The following is a 24,743-nucleotide window of genomic DNA, read 5'->3' on the forward strand; positions in this document are numbered from 1 at the left end:
ACTGTTTCAAATAAATACCTAGAATTATGTTTATTTTCTTCTAATAGGGTTGAAAAATAAGCAGATCTAGCAGCTTTTAAAGCCTCTCTGTAAGCAATCAAGCTCTCTTTCCATGAAATCCGAAATACCTCTAGTTTAGTTTTCTTCCAGTTGCGCTCCATTTTTCTGGCTGCTCTCTTAAGGGCCTGGGTGTGCTCGTTGTACCACGGAGTGGACTATTTTCTTTAATCTTCTTTAAGCGCAATGGAGCAACTGCGTCTAAAGTGCTGGAAAAGAGAGAGTTAAAAGTTTCTGTTGCAATATCGAGTTCTTCTAAGCTATCTGGGATGCTGAGATGATGAAACTGATTAGGAAGATTATTGATAAAGCAATCTTTAGTGGCAGAAGTTATAGGTCTAACGTATTTATAACACGGAGTCGGCTTTGCAGCCTTGGCTAAATGTTATTTACATGAGACTAGATAATGATCTGAGATGTCATCGCTCTGCTGCAGAATTTCAACAGCATCAACATCTATTCCATGTGATAGTATTAGATCTAGAGTATGATTACGACAATGAGTAGGTCCCGACACGTGTTGTCTAACTCCAATTGAGTTTACAATATCTTTAAATGCCAATCCCAATGCATCTTTTTCATTATCTACATCATGTATATTAAAATCACCAACAATTAGTACTTTATCTGCAGCCAATACTAATTCTGATAGAAAGTCCGCAAATTCTTTGATAAAATCTTTATGGTGCCCTGGTGGCCTGTATACAGTAGCCAGCAGAATTCTCAAATGTGATTTATCGTTTACACTATATATTTTTACATTAAGAACCAACACTTCAAAAGAAGTATATTTAAAACTAGATTTCTTAGTGGTTTTGAAAATATTACTATAAATTACAGCAACACCTCCCCCTTTGCCTTTTAGACGAGGTTCATGTTTGTAAAGTTTCTGAATATGACTGACACAGCAAAGTAGCTTTCAGACCTTTATAATGAACTTCTCAATCTCCGTTACTGTAACTTTCATTTTCTTGTCAACACTCCTTTTCTTCTTTTTCTGAATCCCGCCGCTGCATCCGCAGACTCAACTCAACTATATAACTCTAACGCCCCCTTGTGGACTCGATAAACAATGTCTGCTTACAAACTAAAACACATCACATGTGGACATAATATAACAACGTCACATGTTATAAACCGTAAACATTACAATGTTTATAACTGTAATCTTGTGGGGTTGACTCATTTAAAGTAATATAATCATTTGGTTTTAACCAGGTTTCTGTCAAACACAGCACATCTAGATTATAGTCTGAAATCATATCATTAAAGTCCCCATGAATTCAAAATTGACCATACTTACTTTGTTTGCCTAAATTGATCGTTTTGTGGTGAACAATTCATCCATGCAAGTCAATCCACACAAAAAATTTTTTTGGCTTCGTAATCTTTAATCAAAATCTGAAATTTCCCCTCCCCTCTGCGTTGGAGGACCTTGCCTGATGACGTAGTTTTCACGGTTTGGGCGTCTTCTTAACATCCGTAATCACGCCCCTCCAACTGACAGTAGACAGGCTGAATGAAAACACCTACTTTTCTAGATCCAATCAGGTGCTAGTTGGGAAAAAAGCCACGCCCACCATTTTGCCTCATTTAGTATTCCGTTTCTCTCGGAAATACGTCACAACACTGGGGAAAAGTCGTTTGCAACTTCCGGTTCACGGGGACTTTAACTATGGATTTTGGAGTAAGGGAACCGTAAACATTACAATGTTTATAACTGTAATCTTGTGGGGTTGACTCATTTAAAGTAATATAATCATTTGGTTTTAACCAGGTTTCTGTCAAACACAGCACATCTAGATTACGGTATAGTCTGAAATCATATCATTAAAGTCCCCATGAATTCAAAATTGACCATACTTACTTTGTTTGCCTAAATTGATCGTTTTGTGGTGAACAATTCATCCATGCAAGTCAATCCACACAAAAAAAATTTTTGGCTTCGTAATCTTTAATCAAAATCTGAAATTTCCCCTCCCCTCTGCGTTGGAGGACCTTGCCTGATGACGTAGTTTTCACGGTTTGGGCGTCTTCTTAACATCCGTAATCACGCCCCTCCAACTGACAGTAGACAGGCTGAATGAAAACACCTACTTTTCTAGATCCAATCAGGTGCTAGTTGGGAAAAAAGCCACGCCCACCATTTTGCCTCATTTAGTATTCCGTTTCTCTCGGAAATACGTCACAACACTGGGGAAAAGTCGTTTGCAACTTCCGGTTCACGGGGACTTTAACTATGGATTTTGGAGTAAGGGATCGAATATTCAGCAACCCAAGCTTTATCATTTGCTCATCTGTATTATATCTGTTTTTTGTTTGTTGAACATCAATTACATTTTTAACTGACATTTTTTGGATTTCCAAATTCGGGGAACAGACACAGTCTCTATATGATGATATCTAGGTGAAAGAGGCTCTATGTGATGGGATTTATCTGACCTTGCTGACGTGAGGCCGCTAGCAGAGGGTCGATTTAGGCAGTCTGTCTGCTTCCTGACAAGTTCTCTGACAGGGGGTATAGCTCAGTGGCAGAGCATTTGACTGCAGATCAAGAAGTCCCTTGTTCAAATCCAGGTGCCCCCTTTATCATGTCCCAATCTGAATGTGATCTTTGGTACTGTTATGCTAGTTTCCAACAACCCAATCACTTCATTTTTTTTACCTTATACAGACGAATTTAGGAAATTTCCTCAGATTTTTTTTTTTACTTTGAAAAAAATTATCTAAAAGGGGGTATAGCTCAGTGGTAGAGCATTTGACTGCAGATCAAGAGGTCCCCGGTTCAAATCCGAGTGCCCCCTTTATCATGTCCCAATCTGAATGTGATCTTTGGTACTGTTATGCTAGTTTCCAACAAGCCAATCACTTCATTTTTTTTTTACCTTATACTGGTGTATTTGAGAAATTTCCTGATATATATATATATATTTTTAAATAGTTTTCTGAAAGGGGTTATAGCTCAGTGGTAGAGCATTTGACTGCAGATCAAGAGGTCCCGGTTCAAATCCGAGTGCTTTGCGCATCCAACTCCGAATGTGTTCTTTGGTGCTGTTATTGTAGTTCACAACAAGCAAAACACTTTGTTCTTTTACCTTATACTGATGTATTTGAGAAAATGCCTTGGACATTTTTTAACTTTGAAAAAGGCATTTCTGAAAGGGGGTTCAGTCGTAGAGCATTTGACTGCAGATCAAGAGGTCCCGGTTCAAATCCGAATGATCCCTTTTGCGTGTCGAACTCCGAATGTGTTCTTTGGTGCTGTTATCTTATTCACAACAAGCAAAACACTTTGTTGTTTTACCTTATACTCATGTATTTTATGTATCAACATGTATGTTGGGGTTGGGGTTGGGGTTGGGGTTGGGGGTTGGGGGTTGGGGGTTGGGGGTTGGGGGTTGGGGTTGGGGTTGGGGGTTGGGGTTGGGGTTGGGGGTTGGGGTTGGGGTTGGGGGTTGGGGGTTGGGGGTTGGGGTTGGGGGTTGGGGGTTGGGGGTTGGGGTTGGGGGTTGGGGTTGGGGTTGGGGGTTGGGGTTGGGGGTTGGGGTTGGGGTTGGGGGTTGGGGTTGGGGGTTGGGGGTTGGGGGTTGGGGGTTGGGGGTTGGGGGTTGGGGTTGGGGGTTGGGGCAGTGGGACTGTTTCTGGGGGTCGAGTCTGAGGGAAGAACAGGAGACACGGGTAAGGAGAATGCAGAAGACAAAAGGTAGGATCAAACAATCAAATTAATCCATGTAGGAGAAACAAAAGCACATTTTTCTTACCTGAGTGACAGTTGAGTGACCTTGAATGAATGACTGAATCTCTGCCCCATTTGTTTGCCTCTATAGTCTTTTACTGTAAGATTTCAACAAGATTCAACAAGACATTTTTACCTGGCTATATCCAATGTTTAGATCTGTTGTGTTATAAAATGTGTCTGTTTTTTATTTACTCAGATATGCCCTGTTGTATTATAACTATTATTTCTATTTTTGTTATCATTTTATATGCATATATGAACAAATATATATAAAGATTGTAAGATAATATTTGGCTGTACGAGCTGTTATGAGATTTACCAGTACCACAGTTGTGTTAATGTAAAAAAAATAAAAAAAAATATATATATTTTTTTTAATTTTGTGGTATTTATGCAAATTATCACATACGTAGTTTGATTATACACTATTTGCCCATGTTAACATACAATTTAAAAAACTTGTAATACATTTTTTTGTTTGTCTTGATGTAAGTAATCAACTCAGTAATTTTCATGGTGATATCTAAAGGTTAAAAATGTTACCCTATTCGCGTGATAAACAGAATGAATGCATATGGTATGAATAGGGTATATTTGGGTCTGTTTCGAAACTTTCCCCTAATGGGATTCTTTTGGGCTTTTTTTTGCCTTACTCAGGACATATAGAGGATACAAAATCAGTTGAATTTGCCTCTGTTGTAATTTGTTCTAGGTTGACCCCCATTTTGGATTAAAATGACTGAACTATTATTCGAAATTAGAAAATATATTCGAAATATATTTTTAACAAACATATTACACCAGTAGATATTCAAGCCATTCTCTGCATCTTTTGGTTTAAATAGCTTACATAATTAGAGATTTTGACTCTCAAATAAAAATAAACGAACAAAAAATTAGCTGACTAACTTAATGTGGTAGTTCATAGTACTACTGTCTCATACATGCATAGAAGCGAGATGATGATAAGAAAGTATCTCTAAACGTCAAAATGACAACGGTTAAAGCAAAGAATCCTATTGGCCGAGAGAAAGGGATTCGTTTCTTGATTGGTCCATCGCCCCCGCCGCTTTGACTGACTCCGTCCTTTCTGTTCATCAAGTTTGGTTGAGTTGTTTGAGAGTTCATGACAGACTTAAAGAAGCGTGAAAAACTCGCGCCTTCACACATTATGAGCGGTGAGTTCATTTTATCCTATCTGAGTGTGTTCATCAGCTTTAATCATCATAAAGGACAACTGTACTTGATGGATTTTAATGCGATATTTATGTTGTCAAACACTGACATCGATTCGCCCAAAACACTAAATCATGTTGTTCGTAAGTGATCGTAAACAGCAACGGTCACCTCGTAATAGCTAATAGGAGCCATCTGAATGAGTTCGTCGTGAATTTGGTTGATTTTGTTTTTTTCTAGAGTGAGTGACCGTAATCTTGAGCTTGTTTGCTAAGTTTGGAAGTTGAGTTGATCATTACAGCGACCTACATTGAGTTATATAACACGAGCGATGATAAACAACGCTTAAAAGATCACGAAAGCTAGCGAATGGACGTTAGCGATTATGATGACGATGTTGATGACGATTTGGCGAATGAGTATTAAAGTTGTTTTAGTAAAGGAATATGGCCTCTGGACGCGTGTCAGGACTCATCGGCTAACTCATCTGATGATCCGTGAACACACTAGATAAAGACACATGCAGCTTTGATGAGTTTGCACTGAGTTTGTTTATGTTGACTGTGTGTCAGATCAACAGCAGAATCAAATGGCCGCGCTGGTGGAGAACGACACGAGCTTCATTCAGAAGAGAAACTCCAGCACGCCTCAAGTAAGTGCTCAAGTTTGCTCTCGTGTATTTCACAGCATTATAACTGTTCACTTTGGAGTTAGCTGTGTTTGCTCGCTTGTAATAAATGTCTGTGCTCTATATCATGCAGTTGTGAGTTTGTAAATGAAGGCAGGTCTGATTGTGAAGTAATGCATATCTGCCACTTCCTGCTGTGAAGGTTCACGGTGGATTGTGGGAGGGAAATGGGTGGATCAGGAAGAGAATCTACTTTTAAAACTGTCACTGAAAGTAAAACAAAAGCAATGCTTCTGCTCTGTGATTGGAGGTGAGATCAGGGCTGTGTTTCTCGAAAGCATTGTGAGCCAAGTTGATGTTACGCTACGTGTTCAGACTGCAGGCAAATGTGGCACAAATCCGAATTTCTTTCTTTTCCTCACATGTGACCCAGATCTGTTTCTCTCATGACATTGTGAACAGCACAAACCACATGGAATCTGATCTTTCCAATACTGATTTGTGCCAATCAGTATGTTGTCCTAAATCATATACAGGTCTGATGTTTTGCAATGCGACCTCAGTCTGAACAGATATTGGAAATCATGCAAATTTTACATCTCTCTAGATTGACATTCATCACAAAACTGGTCTCATGGGAGTCACTACAATGCTTTTACATACCTGAAGTTATCAAGACCGTTGCGAAAGGTAGTCAGTGAAGGACAGTGATGTGTCAGAGCTCATTGGTATTACAGTGACAGCTCTATATGTACAAGCAAAACATGAAGGCTCGTTTCATAATTGTTTAAAAACTGCTCTCTTTCTTCACATCCTCGTCTTTGTTTTGTTTTTATATTGCCTGCGCATAAATTCGCTGGCTTCCGCGACAGATCGCACTAAATAAAGGCATAATCACAATGTCCTCTGTGTTTACTTCTGTATGACAGCGTGCTGCGTGACGTCTTTTTATCTTTCTTTTGCGCATGCGGGTCAGTTCAGGGCCATGATCTGTTTGCACTGGAATCTGATATTGGCCACATTTAAAACTACAATGTGAACAGGTATACAAAAAATATCTGAGCAATAAATCCGAATTGAGCATTAAGGCTCGCAGTGTGACTTTAGCCTTAGAGACCCAATGGTTCTGCGATCTGGGCTTACGATGCTTTTGAGAAGCGCAGTCCAGAGCAGTTTTCATCAGTTACACTCACACTCAATTTATAAAAGAATGTGAATGCAGATGTTTCTAGCTACTTACCAGAGCTAGATTTTGTGCAGCGTTGTACTTTAAAAATAGCCTGGTCCCACCAGACATTTCATTTGTACAGCGAGTCTGGCCTCGCTCCATTGACAAGCGTTAACTTCCTTGTAGGCGGTCCTCTGTTGAAGTTTAAATTAAAACTATTGGATCTGCCCAGAGCCACTCTGGATCTGCCATAACCAATCGCTAACGTTTGGTCGTGACGTATGACGACTCCCACTATTGCACGGCATCAACGTCATCGTTCTCAGCCACTCCCTCTGTTCGCTGATTGGACCGGTAAAAAATTGACCGGAAAAAAAACAATTAATACAGCACAATCCCAGACGTAGTAGTGAAGTAGAATGAAAATTGAGCGGCAGTCCGTAGGAAGGCAGAGCCAGGCTACTTTAAAAATGCATCACACCATAATTCATGCAGTGCAAGTACCCAGTGTTGATGCGCAGTGATATGTGGAGGGATTTGTCGTCTTTTAATGGTCAGTTTTCTCTTTCAGGTCAGCAACTGTCATGGCAGAGCAACAGCTTGAAGACAGTGTTGCTAAGCAAGGAGTTAGTCTGAATAGGGCAACTCAATTTTCATATCAGTCGATATTGATAATTATCACAATAAATGTTAAATCTATATTTCTTACAAGTTTAAAGGCAGAGTGAAATTTGTAGAAACCAGACAGTTAATTGTGGTTTTATCACCTGACTATTCTTTATCAGAGCATGACAAACATTTGCCAAACAGCTGAATATTGCATGTTTTGTTTCTTATAAATGTACAAATAGGAACTCCCGCACACTATCAGTAATTGCAAATAAAACTTTAATTTAGCGGCAACGTTTCGGTCTTACGACCTTCATCAGGCATCATCAGGCCTGATGAAGGTCGTAAGACCGAAACGTTGCCGCTAGATTTTTTCACCTACAGGTGTGCGATGGCGTTTGTTTATTGTTTCTTATAAATGCACATTTGACAGTAGCTTGTGCTGAGTGACGGTAGCAGTAGCTTGAGTTGGGATGCAGAATTAAATTTGTTCATTATTAAAATTGGTAACATCTGTAAAAATATCATCCTAATTTTTATTGGGTAAATATATAAATATTCTGACTGTTTGAGTTCGGATTAAAATTAACCATTGGTCTTCCATAGAATTTTGGATTTGGATTATGATAACCACAGTTAAAACCATGCATGGCACCTCACTACTATGGTAAAAAAGTAACTATATTGTTTGTTGTATTTGTGTAGCAAATTAGCTCTAAATAAATATTAATAATCAATCATAACTTGTTATAATTGATTATGAATATTTGGATCAGTTAATAGAATTAACTTAATGTTAATTGTTTATTAATTCTAAATGTCTTTCTTACTTTACAGTACTACTAAGAGCAAGTAGTCAAAATCTGCATGATTAGGGACTCCAGTATATAATGAGCTTGAAACACGGACAACTTTACATGTGACATGAACAAGATTTTATTAACTAGACTAAACACTTAAACTACTCTAACATACACATACATACATGCATACAGTTTACAGAGGGAAAGAGAGCTGAAGCAGAATACAGGAAAGCAAGAAGTTATAGCATTGTTTGACGTTCAGCAGATCAACAGCCTGAGCAAACCATCAGTTTAGTTCTAACACGCCCTTCTTAAAAAGGGGTAAGGATACTTAATGTGTCAAATAATGAGACTAAGTTTGATACTTGCATGTCTCGCCCATTTGAATTAAACTGTCCTGATGCAGTTTGCTGAGGCTTGATGAGAGAGAACCAGTGGAAGACAGAGGATCTTTGGTGAATGGAAAGAAAAGGCCGCAGCCTGGCACAAGCTTGGGGGTCCTTAGAAAACTTCTAGTTCAGCATCATATTCACATCAGGGTTTCAGAAAAGAACTAAGAGGCGTGATCTTGTGATCAGTGATTTTTAGATTTTTAAGTTTCATAGACCTTTGTTGGGAGAGTGAGTTTGCTGGATTATTCATTAAATATAATGAATAATCTGTGTGTGTCTGATTGGTCCGGATGCTACATTATGAAAAACAGTAGCCTAAAGACATTTAGTATAATTCTGCTATAGCTTTAAAACAAAAACACTGTTATTATATTTCATTACTCCTTTCAAAATTCAAAGTGTCATTTTTTTAAAACAATCACATAGCATTATGCCTCCTCTGAGCTGCATAAAACAGAGTAAATGTATATAAACACTACAGATGCAGCTTCTGCAGTGCAAAACAATGGATTTGTTGATACTGATTTCATTTGATTGGCAACACACTTATTAGGACTGTGCGATTAATGGAAATCGTAATAAACTCGCAATGGGATGTGCGATTTCTAAACCGCAGAAAGCATGATTTTTTTCACCAGCACCGCGTGTTTTGCCCGCTCAAGTTCGATATTTTAAATATAGACGCGACAAGCGTGCCTCAAAGAGAGCGAACGCTCATGCGGTGCGGCGCACTCGTTTTTTTCAGGCACGTCTACACTTATCAAGCACCAATTATTTTGATTCCATTAAGAGAAACAACTCACAGAGATGTAATAGGCTTGGAATAACTGGTAAGCATGACGTTAATGTTTACTAACTGTTGTAAGTGTGTGCAATCTGAATGCAGTCCGAGTGCCTTAATCTAGTGCAAGAACAGAACACGGTGGTTTTACCGTTTACATGGAAGAAACCGGCAAAAAGAATTCAGGGCAGAATATGGACCAAAAAGAAAAATCAAGATCTGTGCTTTGGGAATATTTTAGATACAGGAGAGATGATGAGAGCCAGCAAGACCTGTCAAACCATAACTGCGGCAAAACAGAGTCTTAAGGGCCATTCACACGTTTTTTTAAAAGTTGAACTTTTACTATGAGCGCTGTGTAGAATGCTGTGTCATGCGTGAGATGCTGCAAAAGGCATAAAGAAATAACCAACATAAAGTTTATGCAAAGATATGGTGCCCGCATATTGGCAATAAAGCCGGCTTCCAAAAAAAGTATACACACAACTACAGTCAAACCAAAAATTATTCAGACACCAGAGACAATTTGTCGATATTTTTTTACTAGTGGGTGCAGGACACTATAGGTAATTTATGTAAGTGAGGATAACAAAATAAAGTCAACTGACATATTATACCTAAAAATTCTTCATACAGTGACTACCAGTACAATGCATTAAAATTTGGGACAATTTTTCCGACTCTTTGACCTTCCGACACTTTGACCCTTTTTACACCACAGACTGAACAAAATTAAGCATTGCTTGGTAATTGGTTGAGCTAAATTGGTATTATCTAATTTAACAGCTGACAGATATTCAACCTAATTCATTTCTGAGACAGTCTAACAGAAGGACGGACAAAACCAGTGAAATATCAACTGATTTGATAACTGTTCTTGTCATATTTTATTACTATTTTCTAAATTATAGCGAATAAACTGTGATAATGTGAGAAATGTTGAAAGTGTCTGAATAAATTTTGGTTTGACTGTATGTGTGTAAGGAAATATTGTTTTAAAATAGTGATTAAAATCGAAATCGCAATATTGATCAAAAAATCGTGATAGTATATTTTTTTTCTTCATATCGCACAGCCCTAATGTCTTTTTATTCAAACAAAATTTATGGATTTAAAAAAAAAAACAACGTTTGTAATCAAATAAGCTGCCTACACTGCATAAAGAATCTCTTATTTACATAGTGTCTCCACTATTTGTGTACGTGCAGAACTCAATGAGCTTGTGCTGCACAAAAACTCCAGCATTTTGAGTGGATTCTGACTTCATGCACTCAACAGACAAGTTTTACAAAATTATGTATTTAAATATTCTTTGTTGGACCTCAATTTTACCTTGAATTCTTCTTGTTTGAATGTCATGATAATAACGATTATTTTACATTTACAGGTAAAAGAAACAACAATAACATGTTTTCAGAAGACTTAATGTGTGTGCAGAACATTCTACCTCTGAACATACAACCTTAACACTTGTTTTTTTGCTTTTTGTTTCTCTTTGTCAAAAATTATAGATGCAAACGATATATACCTTCATACCGCCCAGCTCTACATACATGGTTACAACATTTTATTTGTAATTATTGAAGTTCTGTCATTTAAAAAAAAAGCTTGATTTGATGATCATATGAATGTATTGTAAATGTATAAATAAACTGAACTAGGTGACTTTAATTTTAAATTTAATTTTTTTTTAAACGTGCAATAACAATGATCTCCTAAATGGCTCAAAAGCACGTTTACCTCCCCAGGACTCGCAGCAGCCTTCACCTTTAGCGCTGTTAGCAGCCACTTGCAGTCGGATTGATGAAAACGACACTGTGGAACAACAGACACGGCAAAGCCAGGCACAGGACACACAGATCGAGCTCCAGCACCCTCATCTGTCACATGCCTCCAACGGCTGGCACATCATACCCGCAAGCTCTCAGGCTGCCACCAGCTCCACTAGCGCAACCTCTCCCTCGGAGGACAAAAGCAGACAGACTGGAGCTCTGGTGCAACCCCAGTATGTGATGGCGTCCTCACAAAACCTACAAAGTCAACAGGTGCTCACTGCCCTCTCTGGTGTGATGCCAAATATCCAGTATCAGGTGATCCCACAGTTTCAGACTGTAGATGGACAGCAGCTCCAGTTTGCTCAGACAGCTCAGGATGCGTCAAACCCAGCAGCTGGGCAGTTTCAGCTCGTGTCCTCGCCTAATGGTAACCAGCAGCTCATCGCTGCCCCCGCTAACCGAGGTACTGGTGCTGGAAACATCTTAACCGTCCCAGGCCTTTTCCAGCAAGCAATACCTCTGCAGAACATCAGTCTGGGTGGGACTGTGCTTCCCAATCAGACACAGTTCCTCACCAACATGCCTGTTCCTCTGAATGCTAACATCACTCTTCTCCCGGTTAGCTCTGGTACGCCTGTCGGACCTGGAGGTGATCCGAACGCTGGAGGAAATTTAGGAACATCTCAACAGCTTCTCCAGTGCACGTCGTCTACAACTCCAGTGGAGTATTGCACTACTTCTACCAGCACACGAACGGCCACATCAGGCATCGTAACACTAACCCAGAGTAGCAAAGGAGACGCGGGAAAGCCCTTCCAGAACATGTCCGCCGCATCTGATAATCGAGACGGGCAGAAACAGTGTCAAGCACAGTTCCTCATTCAGCCACAGCAGGTCCTGCAGACCGTTCAGCCCGGCTCGGTCTCGGCCGGAGGTCAGATGTTCGCAACACAGACTTTGTCTCAGGATGGAGTGCAAAATGTTCAGATCCAGACCATCGCGAACGGAAGCCCCATCCTGATCCGTACCGTGGGTCCGAATGGCCAGGTCAGCTGGCAGACCCTTCAGTTGCAGAGCCCTGCTAACGCCCAGATCACACTGGCTCAGGCGGGGGCACCAGGAACCATGCAGCTCTCTGGCCTTCAGACCATCAACTTGAACACGCTTGGCAGCGCAGGACTGATGCATCAGCTGCAAGGGGTTCCCATCACCATCTCCAATACAACAGGTTAGTCTGCTTTGCTTTTATTCTATTCTTTTTATTCTATTCTTTTTGGGGCTGCACGATTAATCGCAATGAAACCGCACGCGATTTGGCAAAGGCTGCGATTTATTTTATGTGCAGCTTGTCAGTGAAGAACGGTAGAAAAATCCTGCTCCATCTGAACACCAGAGGGCGTCTCTCACACACACACACACGCCAAATCATCTGAACACCAGAGGGCGTCTCACACACACACACACGCCAAATCATCTGAACACCAGTGGGCGTCTCACACACACGCCAAATCATCTGAACACCAGAGGGCGTCTCTCACACACACCAAATCATCTGAACACCAGAGGGCGTCTCTCACACACACCAAATCATCTGAACACCAGAGGGCGTCTCTCACACATGCCAAATCATCTGAACACCAGAGGGCGTCTCTCACACACGCCAAATCATCTGAACACCAGAGGGCGTCTCACACACACGCCAAATCATCTGAACACCAGAGGGCGTCTCACACACACGCCAAATCATCTGAACACCAGAGGGCGTCTCTCACACACACCAAATCATCTAAACACCAGAGGGCGTCTCTCACAGACACCAAATCATCTGAACACCAGAGGGCGTCTCTCACACACACCAAATCATCTGAACACCAGAGGGTGTCTCTCACACACACCAAATCATCTGAACACCAGAGGGCGTCTCTCACACACACCAAATCATCTGAACACCAGAGGGCGTCTCTCACACACACCAAATCATCTGAACACCAGAGGGCGTCTCTCACACACACCAAATCATCTGAACACCAGAGGGCGTCTCTCACACACACCAAATCATCTGAACACCAGAGGGCGTCTCTCACACACACCAAATCATCTGAACACCAGAGGGCGTCTCTCACACACACCAAATCATCTGAACACCAGAGGGTGTCTCTCACACACACCAAATCATCTGAACACCAGAGGGCGTCTCTCACACACACCAAATCATCTGAACACCAGAGGGTGTCTCTCACACACACGCCAAATATGCCCCGCAGAAGTACAATAGCGCATCATTATCATTTCGGTTTCGACCCAGAGTTTTCATTTAGGGGTGCATCCCTAGCAGAGGTCGTGTTAGACTTCCACATTGTCCGTCATTTTGACGTAATCTATTATTACCCGTCATGATTTTAATTTTCATATTTTAATGATAATAAGCCATTTAATAGGCTCTGTTTTTGTTCACATTTTCATTTTTATTCACGAACTTACAGGACAATAGGGTAGATTATGCATTTATTTATTTATTAAGAGAAAGTTGAACAGAGACTCTGGGTCACTTTTCAGATTCCATTATGAATGTTTGTCCAATAAATTGCAATAAGCTTTTTGATTGTTACTTTTGATATAAAAAGTCTCAGCTTTCAAATTCTGTCAATTTTATATATACCGTTTTGGCGGTAATGTGGCTTGGGAGATCAAAGTTTAGCGCCTCAGTTCAAGTGAAGCGGAACGCGAGTATCCTTTCCTCTTTACTACGTTACAGAACAAAAAAAACATGAATGCACATCAGAAAATACGTTGAAGTTCAACTTACCGAAATCCGTATCATTTCTCTCGTGTAATCGCTCAATCAGTGTTTCAACCGCAGAAAGATGTCAATAAACAATGTCATGTAACTCGGAAAAGCCATTCGTTGACATTTACTTGACAGCAAAAGTGCACTCGCCACCAAGTGGACAGGGGTGAGAGTTACAGTTATAAGTTACAATCAGATCACGTGTAATCTATCAAAATATTTCATATATTTCCGTCATTGCTAAAAAAATTCCTGTTAACGTGACCTCTGATCCCTAGTTATAACAAACTGCACGTCTCTTTGCACTTAATTTATCTTCGTTTTGATGAACCTATATCAAGTCTAAAATCCGGAAATTCCTGTATTCTTGCGGGAACAAAGGTTCACTAATTATTATTTGTAGTGCACTTGCCATCCAAGACTCACAATAAGCTATGTGCTTTGTTACTTTTGATATGAAACAAAGTCTGAGTTTTTAAATTCTCTTTATTATGAAATTGAAACAATAAATGTGGTTTTGGTGCTAGTGTGGCGTGACAGATCGCTGTAGTGCCAGTTCAATCTTCTCTTTACTAGCAAGTGTTTGTTCACTGTCAGCAGCAGCCGTTCCCTTACATTTGTCAGTTTTGTTAATTATCTGTAATTTTCCTGGCTGCTTGTTGCTGTGTTTGGCATGTGTAGAGGTGTAATGTTTGGCGTTTGTTCCGCAGGTGAAGTGAGTGGTGCGGGGGGAGACGGTCTGGAGGACAACAGTGTGATGGATGAGAATGTGGAGGGCAGCCCGACCACCACCAGCAGACGCACGCGCAGGGAAGCCTGCACCTGCCCGTACTGCAAAGACGGAGAGGGACGGTACGGCTAAAGCTAACACAATACTTTTATAATATCAAAGGCTTGTAAGCTTCAACATCCATTCTAATGGACCCTTCACTGGGAGTTTGATTGACAGGCGATCTGACCAGTCACAATCCGACATTTTTGTCCGACAAAGCAGTCAGGAGAGTTAGTAGATTAACGTTGGAGGATTTGAACTTGAAAAACAGTGTGTATACTGATGTCTTTCCGCGGTTAAAAAAACATTCCTTCTTATGCTCATCCATGTTTATTTGATGCTATAAATCAGTGGTTCTCAACCTCTCCTGCAGGGACCCCCTGACACACCATGTTTCTGTTTTAACCCTGAAATGGCACACCTGATTCAATTAATTGAAGGCTTAATGAGTAGTTGACTAATTGATCAATTAACTAATTCCTACTTCCTACTCTAATAATGACTCATTAAGCCTTTAATTAATTGAATCAGGTGTGCCATTTCAGGGTTAAAACAGAAACATGGTGTGTCAGGGGGTCCCTGCAGGAGAGGTTGAGAACCACTGCTATAAATGAACTAGAAGGAAGAGATGATCGGTTCACGAGCAGCTTTAACTGAGGCTCTAGCGATTTGTCAGAGACATTAATTAAAGAGCCATAAGAAGGTATTTATTGTTTAAATTTCATAACAAAATGACCAAATTTGAAAGTTGAGACTTTGTTTCATATCAAAAGTAACCTGGTCTGTGCTGTCTGTCAGTGTGTTCAGTGTCCTCTCCGCTCCGCGATGTGTGTTTCACTGCGTGAGAACATGGTGTGTGTGAGAGCGGTGTGGCTTGTGGTCTTTGCGAACGGTCAATTGAGGAGACAGGTTGGACAGGTGCGCTGTTTAATTCGGAAGTGAGAGTCTTAGCGGCCATTCACACAGAACACTTTTTTGCAGTTAAAAACACAAGATGCAGGTCAATGAAAAAAAAACAGGTATAGATGTGTTTTTTTTTTTTTTTTTTTTAAGTTTAAAGGCACACCGCGGAACTTTTGGCCACTAGTGGCGCTCGACCTGTAACTTTCACGTCTAGCGTCCCTAGAGGCCACAAGCTCCGCAGCACTGTCGCAAAAGTCAACCGGTCAGCCCATAGACAGTGGGTCAGCCTCCCGTGTCTTTAGATTGTGTGTGCTTGCAGTGTTTGAGGTGGGCAGCCTTGCCGCGCTCGATTCCCTTATAGCAGTCTGCTGAGAGAGAGCGAGCGGGGCGAGCCCCGTGGGGCTTAGTGCTGACATGTCTGTGAGTGAATGTGGGCGCGGGACGGCGGGCACATTTACTGCACTAAAAACACCGTCGGCCTGAGCTGACTGTAACTTATGTGTGTTGGGTTCGTTTTACAGAAACCGTGGGACATGTTGTGTGTAGTGTTTGTGGGCACTGAGTCGTGGGCACGTTCACTAACGTTACATTTAATGTACATTTGACATGAGTCGACTTTATTTGTGCGAGCCCTGCACTGTGGCGGGCTGTGTTTGTGTGTAGAAATGAACAATGGGCTGTGGGCATTTTATTACACTCATAACACCATCGGCTGTGGCCGGAATACCAGAAAATACTACACTACTTATATGATTTATCTGGGTCACCTTGGAAACGGCATTTGCGTGCAGGCAAGCGTCAGCATCGGTCGGGCACCCCTCCTCCTCCTGTAGCTCACGCCAGCGAGCGAACGCTGGACCAATGGCGATCCTCGTCCTGGCTTTTCATTTGTCACTATGCCTTTTTCTTTTAGTGTCCTCTGACAAAACCATTGCCTTCTTCCTTGTAGCTGTTGGTTCGGCCATGACGAAAACATAAAATAGACAGACGGCAACGGCAATCAAACGCGAGTTGAGCACTCAGGTCAGAATCTGAGGAAGTTGTGGGTGGTGGGGGAAGTGACGTATGCCGTAAAGCGGTCGAATTTTGTAGTTCTTTTTGTGCTCGGGTTCCTACCCGAAACCCGAAGTTACATAGTGCTAGGAAAAGCGATACAGACACCTTCAGGCTACGGCAGACGTGTCATTCAACCTATTGTAAGTCGATGTACCATCTTAATGGGTTTTGGTAATATATTATAAAGGTTGAAAAGTTCCACAGTGTGCCTTTAAAGGGCCTGTTTACACCTGGTCACTTCATGCGTTCTTACTGATCAGTTAGCTATCTGATTTATCAAAATGATCTCATTTACACCTGGTCACATAAATGTGTTTTCGCGAGACGGATAAAAATCCGATCTTCAATTCCCTATATGCGGATTTAATGGAGTTCACGTCACCGAAAGTAACAAATATGCTGTATTTTATTGATCATCAGGTAATTTAAAAACCAAAGACCGCAATAAAAGAGAGTGGCAACAGCCCTGGTAAGATCATTTCGGTTCTTTACTTTTAATGAAGATGATTGTGTGTTCGGCATCTGCGACTGACTTTCATTGTGATTTGCGATAGTTTGCGCGTTAGCTTGATGAATAGATGCTCAGCTGCGGTGATACGCCGTAATATCTGGCTACAACTTGACATACAGCCTATAACACCCTCACACGTTTATTTTTGTGGTTTCAACAACCAGATGCATTTACACTTGTCCAGTTTCGTCTGGAACGCGTCTCAGACCTCCTGATGTGGTTCCAGCGATCGGATTTAAATCCATCTCGATTGCGTTTCGGAGGGCATTTACACCTGGCCTTTTCACGATCCGATAGCTATCCGGTCACAGAAACCGCATGAAGTGGTCAGGTGTAAACGGGCCCTTAGGCATGTAGACATGGTCAAGACGATCTGCTGGATTTTAAACCGAGCGTCAGAATGGGGGAAAAAAGGGTTGTTGGTGCCAGACGGGCTGGTCTGAGTATTTCAGAAACTGCTGATCTGGGATTTTCACACACAAGCATCTCTAAGGTTTACAGAGAATGGTCTGAAAAAGAGAAAATCCAGTGAGCGAAAATACCTTGTTGATGCTCTTGTCAGAGGAGAATGGCCAGACTGGTTCAGCTGATAGAAAAGGCAACAGTAACTCAAACCAAACTGGGTTCACCAAAACTAGACAAATAAAGCTCTATATAAATTAATGAGACTTGACTAAACGACCTGACTGTACATTATCCCTTATATGCAGCTTTAAACTGCAGCTGAGTTTCTAAATGTGTCCTTTTTTCTTCTCTTATTGCAGCAATGACCCCACTAAGAAGAAACAGCACATCTGCCATATTCCTGGGTGTGCCAAGGTTTATGGGAAAACATCTCATCTACGGGCACACTTACGCTGGCACACAGGAGAGAGACCCTTCGTTTGTTCCTGGTCCTTCTGTGGGAAACGTTTCACACGCTCTGATGAGCTGCAGAGACACAAGAGGACACACACAGGTGAGTTTAGCACGATACTCACACTGCTGTGTAATCTCATGAAGTTTAAAGTTTGCTGTGCGTTTCGGTTCAAGCCCATTTTTGAATGTTTAACTGAGCGTGGAATGCTGGACAGTATGACAATATATATCAATATACAATATATATCGTCAATTAACTTTCCCCACCAGCGTTTACTAAAAAAGTGCCCGCCAACATTTTTTGATCTTACTCATACTCTTACTCGTAGCCCCTAAAATATTTTCTTGTATTAATATGTTAGTCTCTTTCTGGTTTATGTGGATTTTCGCTTGTTTTTGGATTCAGAGATGCTGTGCTATTTCAGAAGATCTGTAACAGCGCCCCCTGCTGTATGATTGCTGGAAAAACTTATCAATGACAGGAAAGCGTCACATAAATGACAGAAAATCTCATCAATGGCATGGGAAAATAAATGGAGATTGTGCTGTATTGTTACTGTATGTACAGCCTTGGAGCTTGTAGGACACCTATATTTTTATGCATTAGTGCAATACAGAAACGGGGGATATGCTTAATATTAAAAATAGTCATTTAAAAAACTCATTAAGCCATGAAAGAAATCGTTTCTGTACTAGCACGCTCTCTGACAGGCATATGTGTCCTTGATAACCCGGCTGCCTGAACGGTCAAATACACACAATATTATCAATGTCCATCTTGATGAGTATTCAAATAATAAAAATTCTTTATTAGGTTAAAAAGATAATCTTAATCTCTGCATTCTTAACATGGAAATGCTGTATAGCTGGAAATAGGTTTATGGTTTAAATATAGGTTTATAGGTTTAATTTGGAAATAGGAAGGCATATAGGTTTATTTTCGTTTTGTTACATTATTTAGGCTATTTTCAAACACGTCAAGTGTACAAATAAAAACATAAGAAAACACAATCTATTGAGTCAGCATAATAAAGCCGTTAAAGGGCCTGCTCACATATCGTGTCTTTTGCACGCTCAAATTCGTTATTTCAAATTCCTACATTTGAAATAACGAATTTGAGCGTGCAAAAGACACGATATGTGAGCAGGCCCTTTAACGGCTTTATTATGCTGACTCAATAGATTGTGTTTTCTTATGTTTTTATTTGTACACTTGACGTGTTTGAAAATAGCCTAAATAATGTAACAAAACGAAAATAAACCTATATGCCTTCCTATTTCCAAATTAAACCTATAAACCTATATTTAAACCATAAACCTATTTCCAGCTATACAGCATTTCCATGTTAAGAATGCAGAGATTAAGATTATCTTTTTAACCTAATAAAGAATTTTTATTATTTGAATACTCATCAAGATGGACATTGATAATATTGTGTGTATTTGACCGTTCAGGCAGCCGGGTTATCAAGGACACATATGCCTGTCAGAGAGCGTGCTAGTACAGAAACGATTTCTTTCATGGCTTAATGAGTTTTTTAAATGACTATTTTTAATGCATTTGCATAAATGCATTTGCATTTATCTTGGTTTATTATGGGCTTGTTTTTTCTAGAAAGATCTGGCAACACGAATAAGCCGAGGCTTGTACCACTTTCCTTCTGGTTTTCGTACACCGCACGCGTACAGAACAGAGACGCATCTCTGATGTGCATTTAAATACGCCATTAACAACTAGTTATTCAGTTTGGAGCTGTAGACATCTAATGGTATTTTTGTAAATTTGTTTGTAACTACCTGAATTTTTCAGGAGTTAATTCGGCTGTAGAATGCGGTTGTCACACCTGTAAATGACTCAACTTTGTGTACAGAATGAGATTAAGCACTAAAAGGTGAACTGACATCAGGGAGTGAAACCCCAAGTGTATAACGAGTCGTTTGGCAGCTTGGTATCAATAAAAGATGATTTTAAATGCTATCAAGGAACGTTTGAGTTCTGAAACTTTCAGTATTTTTTATAGCAAAACAACCTCTTATATAAATGCATACAGTCAAATCAAAAATTATTCAGACACCAGATATAATTTTAATATTTTTTACTAGTGGCTGCAGGACACTATAGTTCATTTATGTAAGTGAGGAGAGCAAAATAAAGTAAACTGTGACATATTATTAGGGCTGTCAATCTTCCTCTATAATACTATTCGAATTCCATTCCTTATTTTATTTAATATTCGAATAATTTTCGAATATTAAATGCTCAAATTCATCCTATTATTAATATTTACGACATTACTCAGGCTTATGGATCGCCAATGCCACTATAGCATGTGGTTGTTGTTACACGTTCTGTCCACTAGAGGGCTATCTAACATTACAATAAACATTTTATTCGTGCTGAATGTGGTTGAAGCGCTACCGATGGTTTTCGGCTATTATCTCCGCTAAAACACCACCAAAAATTCTGAAACTTATATCGTTCTTTTCAGTTCGACTAGACGGTTCCAACGAGTTTGGTGCTCGCCGAATCCGTTGAGTTTTCACCAAGATATTTGCGCTTCACGGGCGCTTTTTTACGTTGTTAAACATTTACCATTTTTGACAGTATTGTTATGATGATACAGCGTGGATAACGTGCACAATTGTGTTACGATTCAAAAACGTTATTGTTCATCAGACGAAACAAAAGCATTTCATTTTCACATGTGTGTAAGTCAAGGTGGCGAGAAAGGCAAGATTCCATATAAAAAAAATTAATGAATGGGAATAGGAGCAGGCTTCACTCAATGATTAAACTTAAACTTTAAGAATGCTGGCCTGATGATTAGAATATATAATGTTAAACAGGAAAGAGGCCGCACTATGCATAAATTGTTTTATTTGCACAAACGCGTTTCGGCGCGTGCCTTCCTGAAACGTTGTGCAAATAAAACAATTTATGCATAGTGCGGCCTCTTTCCTGTTTATATATATAAATAAAAAATATATATACATAAAAAAACAATATTCGAATAGTAACTTCAGCATTCGAATAGTATTGATTTTTTTAATATTCGAATTTCGGAATTCGTTCCAACAGCCCTACATATTATACTAAAATTCTTCATACAGTGACTACCAGTACCATCTATAAAAAATTGGGACCAAAAATTATTCAGACACTTTGACCTCTTTAACTGCTAATGCACCTTTTTACACCACACACTGAACAACATTAAGCATTTCTTGGTAATTGGTTGAGCTAAATTGGTATTATCTAATTTAACAGCTGACAGATATTCAACATAATTTATTTGTGAGACAGTCTAACAGAAGGACGGACAAAACCAGTGAAATATGTTCTTTTCATATTTTATTACCATTTTCTAAACTATAGCGAATAAACTGTGATAATGTGAGAAATGTTGAAGGTAGGGCTGTAGCGATACACTAATCTCACGATACGATATATATCACGATATTCAGCCAACGATACGATTCGATATAATTCGATATACTTACATCATTTTCTGAAAGATTTAAAGGGGACAGGGTGATTTTGGTGACATCTTGTGAGTGTTCCATTTACTTTGATTGAATTGAACTGAAAACTAAAAACATCAATTACACAATATATGTCTCTGACTGGACAGAGCTACAGCTTGCAAATGCTGGACAAAATGAATTAAAGATGTGTTGAGAAAATTAGTTCCATTTATTGAAACAGTGCAAACTGTAGCTTGCAAGTCTTTGAAAAGTAAATAAAGTGCAGTATTGCAATTAACAATGGAGAGTTAAAAAGTGCAAATAAAGTTTTGAGAAAAAAGGTTTTATAAAAAGATAAACCTCACATATTTCAGCCTTTTATAAAAAGATAAATTACTGACATGATTTGCAATGCACTTTAGCTTATCTTTTATTATTAATAGTAAAATTCGGTCCGATTTTCCCGTGGCGTCTGTCGTTGCTAAGCAACCATGAACTGTGCTCTCCACAACGACAAAGAACGAGGTTTTAGTAGCTAATGGATTTCCACCACCGAAAAACGCTTGCTGTAGCTCTGCTCTGCTACAAGATTTATTTACGGAGTAGAGAAAAACACCAGTAGTGTTTGGGTGCACCCCCGTCCTTCATGTTGACCGAGCTTTTAATGTTGTTATGGAAAGGGTGAAACTGATGGTTGGTTATCACATAAACTGCGGTGCGCTTGCGCCATTCTGAAAAGTTGAGGTGTTTTCATCTCGCTGCGCCTGGAGAAAATGAGCGCGTCGCTTCAATTATGAGCGCGCTTGCCGCGCGCCTACATTTGAAATAACAAACTTGAGCGCGCAAAAGACACATATGTGACCTGATCCAGCAAAATGAGTCACAGTGACCCAAATTTAAAAATTGAGATTTTGGTATTAATGGAAAGAGGAGACCATAAGCTTTCAATTGATATCCTAGTCAAAGTCATACCTTGAATGGTTGTAAAGATATACACATTTGAATTATGGTCAACTGCCCTCTTTTTCCAATTGAAAACCTGAGAAAATCGCTTTTAAAGTTTTTTGCCCGTTTTTTGTTGATATCTTTCAAAATCCATTACATTCAATTTATTTTACAGCTTAATTTGACCAAAGATATTAATATATAAATGCTATTAAACCCGGCTGAAGCTCAAATTATTTTAAAACTTTTTATTTGAATAAATAATTTAACAGTAGGCCTACCTTTTACAAAAATGTACTAAAATCAGAAAGATTGAACAGAGGTGCTACATTTTTGCTTGAGAGAGAGGGTGTGTGTGTGTGTGTGTGTGTGTGTGTGTGTGTGTGAGAGAGAGAGAGAAAGTAATGAAATATTACTTTCATTAATCAAATAATTATTAATCAAATAATGCTAGTCTATGCAATCATATCTTAGTGTAGGCTAGTTGACAATAACAGCGTAACAAATTCATAACGGAGATACCAACAGTTAAATATTGGGTTAATCAAACACATAATGGATTCTCCTTGCAGATAAATAGCTACACTCATTCACATTTGTCAATCACGTTATGTCAATCACGCGTGCACACTACGAAACTTTCATCCGTTATATAAAAACAATCGTAAGTTTTTCGCATCCGTAGCAAGCAGTTTGAATGGTGTTTTGACAATTCGGAGCCACCGAATCAATACGAAAAAACGCATACGAAAAAAACGCGGACTCAGTCAGTGTGCAATGGCCAGGGGGCTTGATGACACTTTGGCAACTTTGCTCGCTTTTGACAGTGACATTTCTCAAATTAATAATATTTAATCTTTCTGAGGAGATTTGCTAGCTTGTTTATTACACAGAGCGCTCGCTGCGAGTCTGACAGGAGGGTGGCTGGACCAATCGCGTGCCGGTCAGTCGAAACGGCTTCCCATCGACAAATGATCAGCATTTGTGCAGATTTCTAAGCTTTTTGATTGGTTCTATACAACGTGTAACACCATTTAAAGAGCAGAGATAGTGACGTTTCAGGGGATACCCGGGAAATGCTCAGAGGTGACGAGAGGAGTTGAGAAAAGCAATGTTCATTTCCAGCGAATTTAGTAAAACTTTGTACACTTTAATAGTAATTTAAATACCTTTACTCAATTATCTGGACTACGAAACTTTGGGAGATTATTTTTTAACGTCTGTTCTTTGAAATTAGCACACAAAAAAAAAATCTATTATTTCATTGTTTTTCCACAATCGGCCCATATCTTAAAATAGAACGTTGCGACTTCCGACTCATTTCGCCAGATCGGGTCACATATGTGAACGGCCCCTTGACGAGCCAAGTTAAACACGGGGGATTTGAATTGGACTTATATATCGAAACTCACGGCTTAAATATCGATACTATCTTGGGGGAAAAAATATCGATTTATATCGCAGAATCGATAAAATCGCCCACCCCTAGTTGAAGGTGTCTGAATAAATGTTGGTTTGACTGTATATTCCTGACCCCTTTAATGCTTTTATTTCACAAATTAAGACTCAAGCCTTGCAAAAACCATGGTTTTGCACTGGTTCTTATTATGAACAAGCTGATTCAAAACTGTTAAACTTTGTCTGTTTACAGGTGAAAAGAAGTTCTCGTGCCCGGAGTGTCCCAAGCGGTTCATGCGCAGCGACCACTTGTCCAAGCACATCAAGACCCATATGAATAAGAAAGGATCTGCTGGCGCAGTGAGCGCCGCTGACACCACCGTCACGACCGCGAGCCCGGCTGACAGCTGTGCCACAGGTGACATGACCACCGACCAGCAGACGCTAGTTACTATGGGCACGCTGTCATCCGAGGGGTTCACGCGGTTAGAGCCCAGTGGCATCAATGTCATGCAAGTCACAGATCTGCACTCCATCAATCTGAATAGCAATGGCTATTAAGCACTTTGGGTGGCGAGAGTGCAGTGAGCATGTTGAGAGCTCTGACTGGGAAGGATGAATGCCCTGCAGTTTGTAGGCATTAAAACGGCGGTTCAGGCGCGGAGCCTCCAGTGAGCGACAGCCATGAAAAATGGTTTCACAGGGGATAGAAAGAGGTGTGATAGTGCACCTTAAAGGTGCTTGTTTACCTCGTCCTCTTTGAGACTCCAGCCTTTTTTGCATCCCTTCCATGTATATTCTGAATCCAGCTTTCTTTTCCCTTTTTACTGATTCCCTGAACTGAAATTGTGGTGTGTCACGGTAAGCATCACTCAGTGGTCCACTTGACGTCATGATATCAGGATATATTGGGTTACAA

The 24,743-nt window shown here is 40.0% G+C and overlaps 1 protein-coding gene and 1 non-coding gene across 3 annotated transcripts; both read left to right on the forward strand.

Annotated features, from left to right (window-relative positions):
- The first annotated feature begins 2,789 nt into the window (after positions 1-2,789).
- Positions 2,790-2,861, forward strand: trnac-gca (transfer RNA cysteine (anticodon GCA)). Its single transcript has one exon. It is a non-coding gene; the product is annotated as a tRNA-Cys (tRNA).
- Positions 2,862-4,859: 1,998 nt separating this feature from the next.
- Positions 4,860-24,743, forward strand: sp1 (sp1 transcription factor). 2 transcript variants are annotated; one of them, XM_056252526.1, is made up of 7 exons: positions 4,860-4,974; positions 5,545-5,624; positions 10,865-10,909; positions 11,102-12,356; positions 14,627-14,768; positions 17,923-18,116; positions 24,078-24,743. In XM_056252526.1, the coding sequence occupies exons 1-7, from the start codon at positions 4,923-4,925 to the stop codon at positions 24,383-24,385; spliced, it is 2,076 nt and encodes a 691-aa protein (XP_056108501.1). In that variant the 5' UTR covers positions 4,860-4,922; the 3' UTR covers positions 24,386-24,743. The 2 variants fall into 2 exon arrangements, with proteins under 2 accessions (XP_056108501.1, XP_056108502.1); XM_056252527.1 differs by lacking the exon at positions 10,865-10,909.

This window comes from Rhinichthys klamathensis, unplaced genomic scaffold, assembly GCF_029890125.1.
Source record: "Rhinichthys klamathensis goyatoka isolate OS25496 unplaced genomic scaffold, OSU_Roscu_1.1 h1tg000095l_1, whole genome shotgun sequence".
In the NCBI taxonomy this organism is placed as follows: Eukaryota; Metazoa; Chordata; class Actinopteri; order Cypriniformes; family Leuciscidae; genus Rhinichthys; species Rhinichthys klamathensis.